The sequence below is a fragment of the Primulina huaijiensis genome, chromosome 11, assembly GCF_012295235.1.
Source record: "Primulina huaijiensis isolate GDHJ02 chromosome 11, ASM1229523v2, whole genome shotgun sequence".
Lineage (NCBI taxonomy): Eukaryota > Viridiplantae > Streptophyta > Magnoliopsida > Lamiales > Gesneriaceae > Primulina > Primulina huaijiensis.
This window is the reverse complement of record NC_133316.1, coordinates 22275398-22288926: the sequence shown is the minus strand read 5'-3', so window position 1 is coordinate 22288926 and position 13529 is coordinate 22275398. Positions and strand designations below refer to the sequence as shown.

Below are 13529 nucleotides of genomic sequence, written 5' to 3'. Positions count from 1 at the left end.
TTTTTATGTAGGTTACTCGTAAGAGAAGCCAAACTCAGGTTAGATTCTTGCCTTTACATGCAACCCTTGGCGCATAGAAACAAACTAAGTGAAATCATGGCCCTTTAGAATATATTGGTTTTGGTGTATTGCAGAAAGGAATTTGGAATTTGAAGCCAGTATAGAAGCAGCTTAATGACCTCAATAGCCGCAAGGGGCCAAACAACTCTGACTAGGCTTGTTAGTGAAAATTTTGATGGCTGCAAAATATTATTTTATAAAAAGTATGTAATATTTACTACTCGCTGTCCCTTCTGCCTTCGTTTTTGAAATAAAAACAATCGATTACAAAAAGGGTTCTGCATATTTTTCTACCTGCCTAGCTAATATTCATTTAATACATGTAATGGATGGCGACGATCTTTATACCATTTGAATTTGATTAGAAAATGACAATAAACATCGATAATTGTAGACAATGGTACAAAGAAAAGTTTTGATCTTGTTGGAGTCAAGGTTGAGGAGATCGGGAGATGTAATGATTTAGATTTGTGTAATTTTGTTGAAAAACTGAACTTTGTTACACTTCTTATTTGAATTAGAAATGTTCCATACGTTAATACAAAACGATCGAAATACTTTTCATTTGATTCGTTTTTGAGTAATCGCAGTTGGCACTGTGTGATTGGGGACCGGAAAGGCGGTAAACTAATGCTGCCATCGCACAATTGTGGAGAAGGAAAACGCCTTTGATCCCCGTCGGCGATTGAATATATATAATCCCCTTTTTTGAGATCAAAGACTTTAAAATATGATCCTCAACCGGAAAGTTTTTCGCTATGATTGTTTATGGATATTCATAAATCGCCACCACAAACGTCCTATTTGGTATTTGCCGCCTCCTCTAATTAAAATATATTATCGTTTCTGATCACAGGAACTCTATATAAACCAACTCCTCATGCCTTAACCTTCACACACTAGAGTTTCGAAACTTCATTTTTCTGTATCGGTCTTCGAGCTATTTGTTTGGTGCCACATTGATGGCTAGTTTAAAGTTGTGGGTATGCTTGATGTTGGTTGCATTTTCGATCGTAAGCGAATCGCGTTCTCTTCATAAGGGGCACTCATTGCTCGAGAGCGGCCAAGAGATGATTAAAGCGAGGTTGGAGAGAATTGACACTGCTGAAAATGGGTATGAAACTAATCGGATTAGTCCTGGTGGACCTGACCCTAAACATCATTAGTCGTGCAATGCATGCACACGCTAAGAAAGAGAGAAAAAAAAAAGATTTTGTTTCTGATGATAATTTTTCGAGGAAAGCATGTGGAGGAACCCAACCAAGTATTGGGACTTTGAAGAGTCTTGTTTATGGTTATTTTTGTGTTTTAATTAATTAATTTTCACTCGTTAGCTTTTGTTTTCGTGGGTATTTTATTAATGCATGTAGTACTATTGCGACCTAATTTTGCATCATGTGAATTCTTTGCATGTATAAAGTTTCTCCTGTTGTCCACAGTTGTTTTAGATTTAAAAAAATGAATAAGCGACAACTCCAACTATTACATCATTATATTGCTTGTTGTTTACTGGGGACAAATTTTTTTTTTTAATCCCCGCCGGATAATAGGTGATCATCTCTGCATGCAAGGTTATGGCAAACAGTATGGAACCTAAAATCGAAATCACAATCGCGTAAAACAGTATGTCATTCTTACTTTCTACAAGAATTGCTTGCTTGTTCATCATTCACCGTGCGTCTTTTTATTCAACAGAAAATATATCCCCTTCATTTTACTTCGACAGACAATCCAAAAGTCAATGTATATCAGTAATATGAAAATCTATTTCGAAAACATGTGTTGGATGCAATAGAAATTTGTCAATGGCGGACCTTATACTTAAAATTTTGTCACATCGATATCTTTCATGGGTTACGCAGCGAATTTAAGACAATTGAGGATTTAGAATGTCAGATTTGATCCATGTAAGAAATTTTTTTTGTAAACACGTCTGATTGAACTGGGACTACAACTTCGGTCCCACAATCTCCGTTTTGCCGTTTTGGATTAAAATTCCTCGAGTAAAAAAATCCAATATTAAATGTGACTCACGGAGCTTGCAGAAAACTAACAGGTGGAACAAGGACATACCTAGCTTCAAAAATTATTTTAAAAAAATCCTCAAATTATAGGCATAATTTCTGTTTTCGTTGATTGAGGTTTATAGCATTTGAATTTCAATAATACGATTTATCCATTTTTTTTCTTCTGTTTTCAATTACAGACTCCCACCGCCATACCTAAAGTAGTCTAAGGTACAAGATCTTTCTCCGAATAGCATCTTACTAACTAAAAACGGCATCCTTTAGCATTACAAAATTAACATTTAAGGCCCAAACCAGGCTATTTGCTGAAGCCGGTGATCCCAGGCAATGAATTTTCAAATGACAATATTGAAATTAACAGCAAGTAGCAATGCCTGCTGCAATTATCTAACTTTCAAGTCTAAATAACTAGTAATCTCAATCAACAGCGGCATAATTCAAGACTCTACAACAAAACGCACATGCAGTTCCTTAGAATGTCTCATTTTTATTCTACGTATGTCTTGAGCCTAATTCAAGTAAAGGTATGGTAACACCTCCGTGTAGCAAGAAACACTTGAATAGGATACAAAATAGGCAAAAGACTCAAAATTGTGATAACATCTTGGTAATTGGATGGAGTTTGGCTAGCTGCCGTTTTAACTGCCATGAACAAATGCAATACCTTTTTCGATTGAACTTTTCAGTTCAGGCTTGAGAGCTTCTAGACCTTGTTGCTCATAATCTGATAGTGGACCCAAACCCAAGACTTCCTCCACACCATTCCTCCCTAGTCTCACCTGTTAATGCAATTATAAAAAAATCAATTAATAGCTCGACATTTTGTATACGGTTTTCAATCTTCTACTGGATTGGGATCCAGCAATAAAACTGAACCATGTTGACCATTTAACCTCTTAAGGTTCATTTTGCGTTTACATTTAGCTTTGAACAGCATATTACTGAGAAACCTTGAGTTGCTTTAATTTTTAATAACAATCTTTAATAGACCAATACTCAACAGGGAAATGGATTGGTTTGATTTCTCAAATTCAAGTAACAGATAACACGAAATAACAATTCCTAACTTTTCTGCTCACCTTGGATGCAAAGAAAGGTAACTCAGTCACAGTTGATTGCACAAAAGAGCATTCCACAACGTCCGGGACTCCATTGAGCCCCTTCAAGCAAGCATCAGCAAATATGGCCCCCGCATAACTGTAAGAATTTATATCAAATAGTCTCCATGACACCTGTGTTGCACATTCACCTATTACAGTATAATCATACAGACACGAGCAAGGTGTCATTAACTCCTACCGTTAAGATTTTAAGTTCATTGAGATTATGCTATGAAATTATGATAAATCCTTTAATCAAATCATAAAAATTTATGGACTTTACCAGGTATTACATAAATTAATTAATCACAATCTTGGGCAATTAAATAAGATATCACTAGGTTAAAATGGGGATTTTCAGTAAAATAACATTGATCAAACCTTTTTTTTTTAAACTAACCCTCTCTCAAGTGTATTTAAAAACACTCACATATACTTGGGGATTGCTATTTTTCAAAAACTTAGTTTGATCAAGATTGCTACATTTACATTCCAAATTGCTAGTAAAAGATTATGCCTTCAACTTCCCTCCACATCAAGATAAACTATTAAAAAACCGTAACAGAGGCCTTAGCTCCACCCCCATTCCCAGACCACTTGACACACACAAACACATACACCAAAAAAATCAAAGTGAATTGATTTTTTACTCGATTATTTCAGGTTGTATCAGATGACACGTTTAATATTCAAATTAAAGTCACCACACCTGATGTATCATCCCTTGATGAAACATTTAAAGTTGTAATTCTACTGGTTATCAAAGCACCAAAAAACATCAACAAGCCGCAGGTTTAAGCACATTACTTACGCCATTGACAGAGTAGCTGAACCTTTTCCAGCCTTGGCCTCAACAACTTCAGTCCCACCATCTTGTGTTCGTTTTGTTAGAGCTTTAATGAGCTCATCTGACAAATTTGCTTGCGGTGAAGCCTGTTTTAAAACAACAGTAATTGTCACAGACACATGGCATGCACTACTGAATTTCCATATCTGGCAAAATAATTGCAAAAATTGGAACAAGAAAAAATCCAGTGAAAACGCAGTACTTGTGAAAACAAGGGAAGAATGGTAATTCCAGCATGACCGCCAACAACAGGTACATTCACGCCTACCATAAAAGAGAAAAAGTTCAAGAAATGTAACTTACAGACGAAAATCACAACTTAAAGCAAGCAAACGCCACCCTACATACCTGCCACATTGGCATTGGCTTTGCCAGCATAAAATGTTTTGGCTCTCACCACATCGAGGGTAGTCACACCAAACAGCTTCTTCTCATCATATACTCCCTTGCTCTTGAATACCTCTGCGGCAATTGGGACTGTGGAGTTCACAGGGTTGCTAATCATATTGACAAGAGCCTGAAGTTTCAACAAGCCCATGAATATTATTCTCACGATTTTGAGTTCAGTAGCTAAGAAAATTATTACAAAATTAGAGTATCTGGAAATAAAATATGTTCAATTAAAGTCATTGATTACTTCGGGGCTGTACTTCGCAATGGCCTCACAAAGAGATTTGACAATGCCAGCGTTAATCTTGAAGAGGTCGTCACGGGTCATGCCAGGCTTTCTGGGTACACCAGCTGGAATGATGACTATGTCTGAACCCTCGAGAGCCTGCCCTAGCTGCTCTTCTGACGCATACCCTGCCACCTACACAGACAAGTAACTACACAAATCAGATAAACAGTTAAAATATTGAAGCAAATATGAGAAGAGAGAATCCTCACTGACTATATCAATATCATTGACATTCAAATTTGAATTTGAGAGAAGAGAAGCAAGAAAATCATATTAAAATCGTGGCAATCGGCAATCCCATTTTATTTTTCCCACTCCCAAAATAATAGACTGAGAGCCAGAAGGGACATGCTGAAGCGCCTATTTACTGAGAGGACGTAAAGGATCCTAATTTATATAGAATTAGTTTTCCTATAAAATGCAACAATAAACACAACCGCCATCTCGTGGGGAAAAGGACGAGCTATTGAAACTCCAGAATATTTGAGCTAACAAGTAGTTAAGCAGACACAAATAAACCTAAACAATAACAAAGGGGGAAATATATCATGTGACCAAACTAAATTAGAATTGAGAACAAACAAGCACAAAAGAAGCTCAAAAAACCTAGTACCAACGAGCAAACAACATAATAAAAAAAAGGAGAAAATAAAAATTTCAGAATAAAAGCGAAACAGATCCATAGAACCTCGGATCTGGTGTTAATATGGCTGACATCAGCGGCGACGCCAGGAGTCCCCGCGATATCGTAGAGAGCGAGCTTAGATACAAGAGGATTCAACTTCATCAAAAGAGATAGCGGCTGGCCGATCCCGCCTGCGGCTCCCAAAATGGTAACCTTCCGCTCCGGCGCCGACTCCGATGAGAATCCGCGCCGCAATATATGCGACGAAGCAGCTGTTGTAGAGCTGATGTTTCTTCTGAGAGCAGATCTCAACATCGCGGCTTTCATTTCTACCTGTCGAAAGGCGAACAGGCACAGTTGCGGTGAAATTAGAGACTGTGTGTGAAACTGTAATAGCGATAGTGAGCTACTACTGTAGAAAAAGGATATTTATTTTATTGAAAAAACAGGGAACTCGTCACATTCGAGGCGCCACGCCCACCCATTTTCCACCTTTATTTTTACGTTTATTCCTCTTCTTTTTTTTTTTTCTTTGGGTTTGGAAAATAAATTTCAAGCAAATAATTAAATAGGACGGAAAATTCAAGAATTTTAATGAAAGCCGAACCTTAACATTTTGAATTTTTTACTTATTGGTACGCAAACGATTTTTATTGAAAAGATACACTCAAATTTTTTATTGTTTTTAAATTATTATTTTATTATTTGATCATCAAAATTTTCATCGAACAATACCCAAAAGCACAATTCAAGTATTCAAGAAAATAATGTGCGTTTTTCTTTTCCTTTCTTTCATTTTTTCAGGTTGTACATGGTCAAGTGATAGTAGTTATAATTTATTCGATTATACACTAAGGTACCGTTTGGTTCAAGTACTTCTAAGTACTAATATAAATAGTCCTCTCATATAACTTGTTTTGTACAAGTATTATTTATCTCGATCAATCAAATTATTAATTATTTATCTCACATCAATCAAATTCGTAATAATCTATCTCACATCAATCAAATCAATAATATAAAATTACGATATTATCATTAATAAATAATATTATTAATATTCTATTAATATTTTCAACAAAGACAAAATGGTAATATCATATTATCTAAAATTTAATCAATCAAATCAATTAAATCAAACAATATATTAACTATCATTTTCTATTTATTTTATTATTACAAAATATTACTTATCCTCATATTATATATCTCATACCATGAACCAAACGGTACCTAAAGAAATTGTCTTAGATATTCTTGCAATGAGATAGTATCAGTCACGTCTTATTTTTCAAATTAAATAATTTTTTACGTTGTTCAATCAATCGACAGACATAAAAAATTATATCGACTCATTGTATATTACTAGATATCTTAAAGGTTGGATCAAACCAACCAATAGTAAATATTGGTGTGATAATGAAAAGACCTTTTATGGTCGACAATTGACATAAAAAAGTTTGAAAAAAATACGATTCTTATTCTCGATTTTTTTTTTATATTCAAGATGTTGAATATGAGTTTTGAACATCTTTATTTGTATTCTTTTCAAATACAGCAGCAGTGGATCATTTTTAAGTAATCGATAACCAATAGTTAACAATCCGAACAAAAGAAGTTAGTTGAAACAAGCATGTGTATAACGAAAATGAAGTTGTCAAAAGGGAAGCCTGAGATGTAAATGTGCTGCGCTTACTAATCCAAGTGCCAGAACCCCTTTCCTGTCCTGCAAATTCATGGTTTTCAATTTTCTTTGCATTGCAAACAACTCTTAAGAGTAAATACACACCCTTTTAGCAATGAAGAATTCAATCCAACATCAGGTCTGGTAAACTGAATACCTCGCGGAACACATAATAAGGTGCGTTGTGTAGCTCCCATTTTCAGGAGTTTCGGGATTTGTGATTTTGTCATTAGGCAACAATTTGTGCTTGCCCCTGTTGAGTTTTTTTCCACCCATTCCAGAATACTGCCACAGTCCTCTCTCTTGATGAAATGCCTTCACCCATGGGCCATGCATGCAACAAATTTAGATCAACAAAACGGTATCACTGGTTATTCTTGGATTACTCATTCTTAGCAGCTTTATTTGAAAATAAGACGTAGAAGACATCCTAAAAAAGACACCGATTTTTGGTGTGATGAGCTTTTAAATCCTGGACTTCCCGATGATTTGAAACATCCTTCTTCATGCTAAGAGATCGAGGTATGTTAAGATTCCCATTTTGGACATGGTAAGCATCACAGATGAAGCTGAGCACATTTTCCTGCAACCATTGCTCATCCTGATGGATCAAATTTTAAGCACTGCAACTAAATATTGCACATTTGATCTTAAACTGAATAATAGTAATGTAAAAGATGTCAAAGGTTAAAAACAACTCACCATGGGTTGAGCGGCATCAATCCACTGATAGACGGGTTCGTTCCGGAACCATGTCAATTGTCTTTTTGCAAAATTTCTGCAAATTAATAATGTTTACAATGAAATGTTATGCAGGGATTCGAATAATAACTTTGCAAAATTCCACTCATTCAAATTAAACAAAATCCTGCACCCAGCTAGAAATTTAGGTAGAATTAGATGATTCTGATGCCTCATCAAATCAAACCCATCATTTTGCATGCCTCAGAAACTCAACCAAAGAATTTCAAGCTAATGACCACTATGTGCAGTAAATGGTGAACGAGCAAAAATTTCTAGCATATAATTTCTTGTGGTGGTCCGTGCTGGCAAAGAGCCATTACTAATCCTTTCTCTTCGTCAATGTTTGAATAAATAAAATTGCCTCATTGCTGTACCAATAGCGTTTCATACATACTACAAGTCACAGGCAAATAGACGAATACTCTCTCTTTTACAATAGCTTTGATGCTAATACTTGATCAAACACCTAAAACTATCCTGGAAGTTACCTTTTACCTCATTTTATTGACAAATCATGACTCTTCTGGCAGTAATCAGACCAAAGAGAGGATACGAGCGTCGCTCACAAAGCTATGGGGGTAACGCTTACAATGGAAAAGGTCAAGTGAGAAATTATTGCATTCATGGGCTGAAAGCATCGCAAACAGCAGCTAAGATGGGTGGGAGTGACCAACAAGAACTGGATACAAGAGAGATGGCCCTCCAACAACTTCGTCAAGCTGAGGAAAAATCGAAGGCTAAAGAGATAGCACACATACGAGCAGAAAGGGCAGCAAAAGTAAAGGCAGAAAAGATGGCGAAAATCGCTGAGAGAAGAAGAGAGCGGGAAGAAAATGCGAGTGTCAAAGGAGAATCAATTAAAAAGAGAAACAAAAGATCAAAAGAAGAAAAAGAAAAGTTGGCTGAGTTTCAGGAGGTGAAACTCAAGGAGAGGCTGATGAAGGTAAACCAATTGATTTACGTTGCTAATTTCATGCTGTATTATAGTCTGTAGTTTCATTAGATGAACATGATCAAATTTTGTTCGCCAAGTTTGATACATACAGATGAATTTCACGAGTTTCATAACACATTTAAGTATTATATATGTATGTGTAGTTTACCAAGATAACATGAAATTGGAAATTAAACAAAATCATGTAGCAAGAGATCTTAAGAGCTATAAGTTATTGCCTTGAGCTACAATTTGTACCTATAATTTGAGCTCTCATGGTGGTTTTTCATGCTTTCCTGGTGTTATAAACAGATTCATAGGAAGAAATTCATACTTAATCAAGCAATCAATCAGCGACGGGGATCTGTGGGAGAAATTTGATCTGGATTTTGTGCAGGTGGAAAAATTGCAAAAGGAAATTACTTTGGCTGATCAGATTCGTTCGCTAAGGACAGAAGAGCCAATCATCAACTGCTCAACTAGCCTTGAAAAGTCATCTTTCGGACAAACTAAATAGAAACTGAGACTGATTATCTGTAGCACAAGGCACTCGCACGCTTCTTATATGGATGCACGTATTTTTTTGGTTAGACATTCTTCTTATAGATCATTTGAGAAAAGTTAACGACAAAGAGAATAAGAATCCTCTGTATCGCATATATATTTTGGACAACTGGAAAGAATGAAATGTTCAGTTAACTAGTGTTTTTAATTGATCATACATAATATCCTAATTTTATTTGAAAGGAACAGTTGTCCAGAGTAAAGAAAATGAATAGCTGTGGTTGCAGGGATTCATTCATTGAATGACATGAACGTGCCCTCGGAGAAGTTACAAGTTTCCCTTGAGAATATTTAATAATAGATGTGTCGTCCATCAATGGACCTTACATGTATTGATAAATATTCAAGGATAATGTCCTAAGAGTGGCATCTCATTTATCGTGCCCTAGTGTGTCTTTGAGATGGATAAATATATGGAATGCAGTAATGATACATATTGTTTCATTTATTGATAGATAAACATGGTACAAGTAACATAGTTGATACAGTTTAGGGAATTCAATTATAGAAATCAGATGGTAAATGAAGCAATCTAGTAAAAAATAGCTCCATTCTTAAATATGTAAAAATGAGTTAGACCCGCGTCATCACCTAAAATAGGTGGATAGGATTGATAATTCACCTTAAATCCAACGAAAGAAAGATGTTTCACTGAAACGTCAAATTAAAAAAAATGCAAGAAACACGTTATTTTCCCAACAGAAGTACAAACATTCGAATTTAAGATACCAGAACATAGATTCGTTTACCAATTAAAAAAGAAACACGGTTGAAAAGGGCATGAAAACTACGGTTGGTTAAAATGGAGAAGATTTCTAAACCACTAACATTTTAAATTATGTATTTCTCATATGTAATAAATAAAGTTCCACCCAAGTAATGTATGCAATCAACTGTGCATATCACAATGCACCAAAATTTCTTATAAATACTAACTCAGACTTTAACATAAGAATCCGAATATTAATATCTATTCAATTGATTTTTGTTATAAACAAATTGTTTCGACACGCGGACCACATTTTTTACTAGTCGCTAAATTGAGGCAACCCTTCTCCGATGGATCGGGAAGTGAACGACTGCACATAAGACATGTAATCCCAGCCAAATCCACCCACACGTATAAATACAGTTATATTCAGATCAGAGGACAAAACAATCCCAAATGACAAAATCGTGAAACTAGCATTTGCACATTGAACTAAACTATAAGCACGTCAATACCAACGAAAAATCTTTTAGAGTTTATGAAACTTAAGCTACAGCCGAGATCTCAGAATTATGACGGATGCCATTATTACACACATATCTTAGTAATTTGATGGTGGAGGGAAATCTCTTCCGGGCACATTCGGGTTCGGGTAGGCACTTCCACCATCCATGTTTTGGCCATAGCCACTCTGATTGTGTCCTTGACCGGGCCCCAAATTAGGAGTACGACTGCTCTGATATTGTCCCGTGACAGGTCCCATGTTCGGATTTTGTTCCGGACCACGCCCGATGTTTGGAGGATGACTGTTCTGATATTGTCCCGTGACAGGTCCCATGTATGGATTTTGTCCCGGACCAGGCCTCGTGTATGGATTTTGTCCTGGACCCACGTTTGGATTTTGTCCCGGAATTGGAGGTCCCATTTGTCCTGGGCTCGGAGGACCCGTGTTTGAAGCATAGCTGTTGGGATTTGGTATTGGTCCAGGTGCCCTGTTTGGACCAAAGCTGTTCTGATTCGGTCCAGGACCGGATTGATAGGGCATTCCTCCACTATTTGGCGCATTGCCATACTGGTTTGGGGCATTGTTGGGTACATCTCTAGGATTTGGAGGATAATTTCCTGAGTTGCTTGGCGGCACATTGCCCCCGTAGTTTGACTGTCCTCCCATGTTATTGGGTTGCTGATGCGTGTTGGGTTGCATTGCTCCTGTGTTAGGCACATTCGGTGGAATTGCAGACATATTTGGTGGCCCCCCAGCGCTACCACCAGGACTTCCAACATTGGTAAAGTTCTGATTGTTCATGTCTCTTCTTCTCTCAAAGTTTCTAGATCTGTCAAAGTTGCGAGGTCTGTCATTGCGCCTGTTCCTCTCATTTGCCCGAGCATTGTTCCTCACCCATTCCTCGTGATATTTAGGGTCATATGGAACAGCCTGCCCATTGATAAAAGGTTCCCCTGCAATAAGCAAAATCAGAAAATTAGAGTAAACATTCCCTACTGACAAAGCAGCAGCATGTAAAAATAAATGGAACTATACTGAATAATGTAATAAATGAGATAATATGCATTAGCACATTCATAGTTGCACTTTATAGATAACAATGCAAGTGCAAGATTGAAAAAAGTGACAGATTAGAACCACCAACTGGTCAGGTCACATACATAACAAAAAGAAGTCAACAGACAGGCCATTGCAGTGCAATAAATGTATCAAGCGACTCCATACCTCCGTAATCTTTATTTCTCACATCCAAGTAAGAATCAGGAAGCACCCATCGAACTTTCGGTAGCTCTGCACCAAAATGGATTTAAATCAGACAAAAATCCAGAATCAAAACCTTGTCAGGAAACAGCGATGACAAAACCCAAAAACCTTTTAACTTGTATGAAAGTTCTTCTGACACAAGGGCTCCAAAGGCAAAGTAATGCCTAGTAGAAACAGAATATATTTTCATCCTTGCTTCTTCCTCGCTGTCAATACCAAAAAGTTAACTCATTGGACATAGCAAAAACACACCAAACACCAAGGTTTCAAAAAGTAACATCATTATTCTCATATCAGAGACGTGCAACCAACTTCTTTTTACCAAGAAAAGTAGATACAAGTCGACCATCCACCTTATCGACTGTTTAATTGGAACTTCAGAAACACAAGCTTCATTATTTCCAGCATTCTCTTCAAAGAACACAGCCAGGCCAATGAGATGCGGAATTGAAGTTTCCAAGCCCCGTATCTTCCAAGGACCTACTACCATCATATTGTGTCGTCCTATGCACCATACTTTTATCAACAAACACACAAACATATATTTTTTATTCTTGCCATGTATTTTCCAACTAAACTCTTTTCGCTCGTTAAAAACCATTGCACATCAATAAAAAGTCAAAACAATAATCGTGGTAATAATCTTATCTATGCGTCCACTTTCATGAACATTGGATAAATACTCCCACCGGTCACCAATAATTACAGTCTACACGATAAATCATCAACCTACGCAGTATACATACACAAACAAGATAATTCACACAAACTTTAAGCAAAAATAGCAAACTCTAACAAAATGTACAAACCTTCCCACAACCATAGCCAAGGTTTTGATGTAACTATCGATTATTTCATCTCTGGTCGGCTCATTCTCTGGTTTTTCCATGACCACGAGCCAATGCTCGAAATCACAACCGTCAAGCAGAATCGTCTCCTTCGGTGGACGGTTAGACCAGTTGGGGTTTGGATCATTAAGAGATGAAGAGGTATGTCGACTCGCAAAACCTCTGGTACACAACGCTGGTGCGAGGCGGAGAAAATTGGAAGAGGAGGCCGTGGCAACAAGAGGGCGTATGCGGAAGAGGAATGAAGACGAGTTGGGAAGAACGGCGGAGGGTGCGGTGGTGTATGAGCGGGGAAACGAGGCGAACAGATTTTGCTTGGTGATGGCGAGTAGAGAGCGAGTGAGATAGCGAGACGCCATTTTCAGGATGCTCTTATGCTTTAAACCCTAGCAAGATAATGAAATGCTAGTCCAATGCGGGTTTCATACGGCTTGAGTGGTTTGGTGTTTCCCAACGCCCCTTGGAGAAATAAGATATTCGTAAATGCCCCCAATGTTTTAAAAATTGCTATGAATGACATATATCTATACTATTATATTATCTTTACTATATTTTCTCTCTTGTACTCACTCTTTTTTGTGTGACAAAACACTCCAAAATATCTTTCTGTGATTTTTCTTGATGTTTAACATTGTCTTTTCGTTTTTTTTTTCATATTATATATATTAAACTATAAAAATGTCTCCACCACACTCCACATTTCTTCTTTACCTTTTCTACCCCATTTTTCTGTTACCTTCAAAATCAAAACAAAATTGAGTTTTGACATCATTTCATTTGAAAACGCGGTCTCAATCCATCGCTTAACATAGAAAATTCTCGGGAATTTTTGGAAAATCAAAAATAGAAGTTCTATTTGTTATTTTCTTGATTTATTCGTGTTTTCAGCAAAGTTTTGATCTGATTTTTTTGTACATTATGTTTTCTTGATTGCATGTTT

At 36.7% G+C, this 13529-nt stretch overlaps 2 protein-coding genes across 2 annotated transcripts; both read right to left on the bottom strand.

Annotated features, from left to right (window-relative positions):
* Positions 1–2415: 2415 nt before the first annotated feature.
* LOC140987538 (malate dehydrogenase, mitochondrial) lies at positions 2416–5781 on the bottom strand. Its single transcript, XM_073456081.1, has 7 exons — positions 5402–5781; positions 4672–4845; positions 4383–4551; positions 4237–4298; positions 3999–4120; positions 3167–3284; positions 2416–2866 (listed from the first exon to the last, which is right to left on the bottom strand). The coding sequence occupies exons 1-7, from the start codon at positions 5663–5665 to the stop codon at positions 2726–2728; spliced, it is 1050 nt and encodes a 349-aa protein (XP_073312182.1). The 5' UTR covers positions 5666–5781; the 3' UTR covers positions 2416–2725.
* Positions 5782–10428: 4647 nt separating this feature from the next.
* Positions 10429–13006, bottom strand: LOC140987913 (uncharacterized). Its single transcript, XM_073456659.1, has 4 exons — positions 12551–13006; positions 11850–11947; positions 11703–11768; positions 10429–11431 (listed from the first exon to the last, which is right to left on the bottom strand). The coding sequence occupies exons 1-4, from the start codon at positions 12946–12948 to the stop codon at positions 10575–10577; spliced, it is 1419 nt and encodes a 472-aa protein (XP_073312760.1). The 5' UTR covers positions 12949–13006; the 3' UTR covers positions 10429–10574.
* Between the last annotated feature and the right edge of the window lie 523 nt (positions 13007–13529).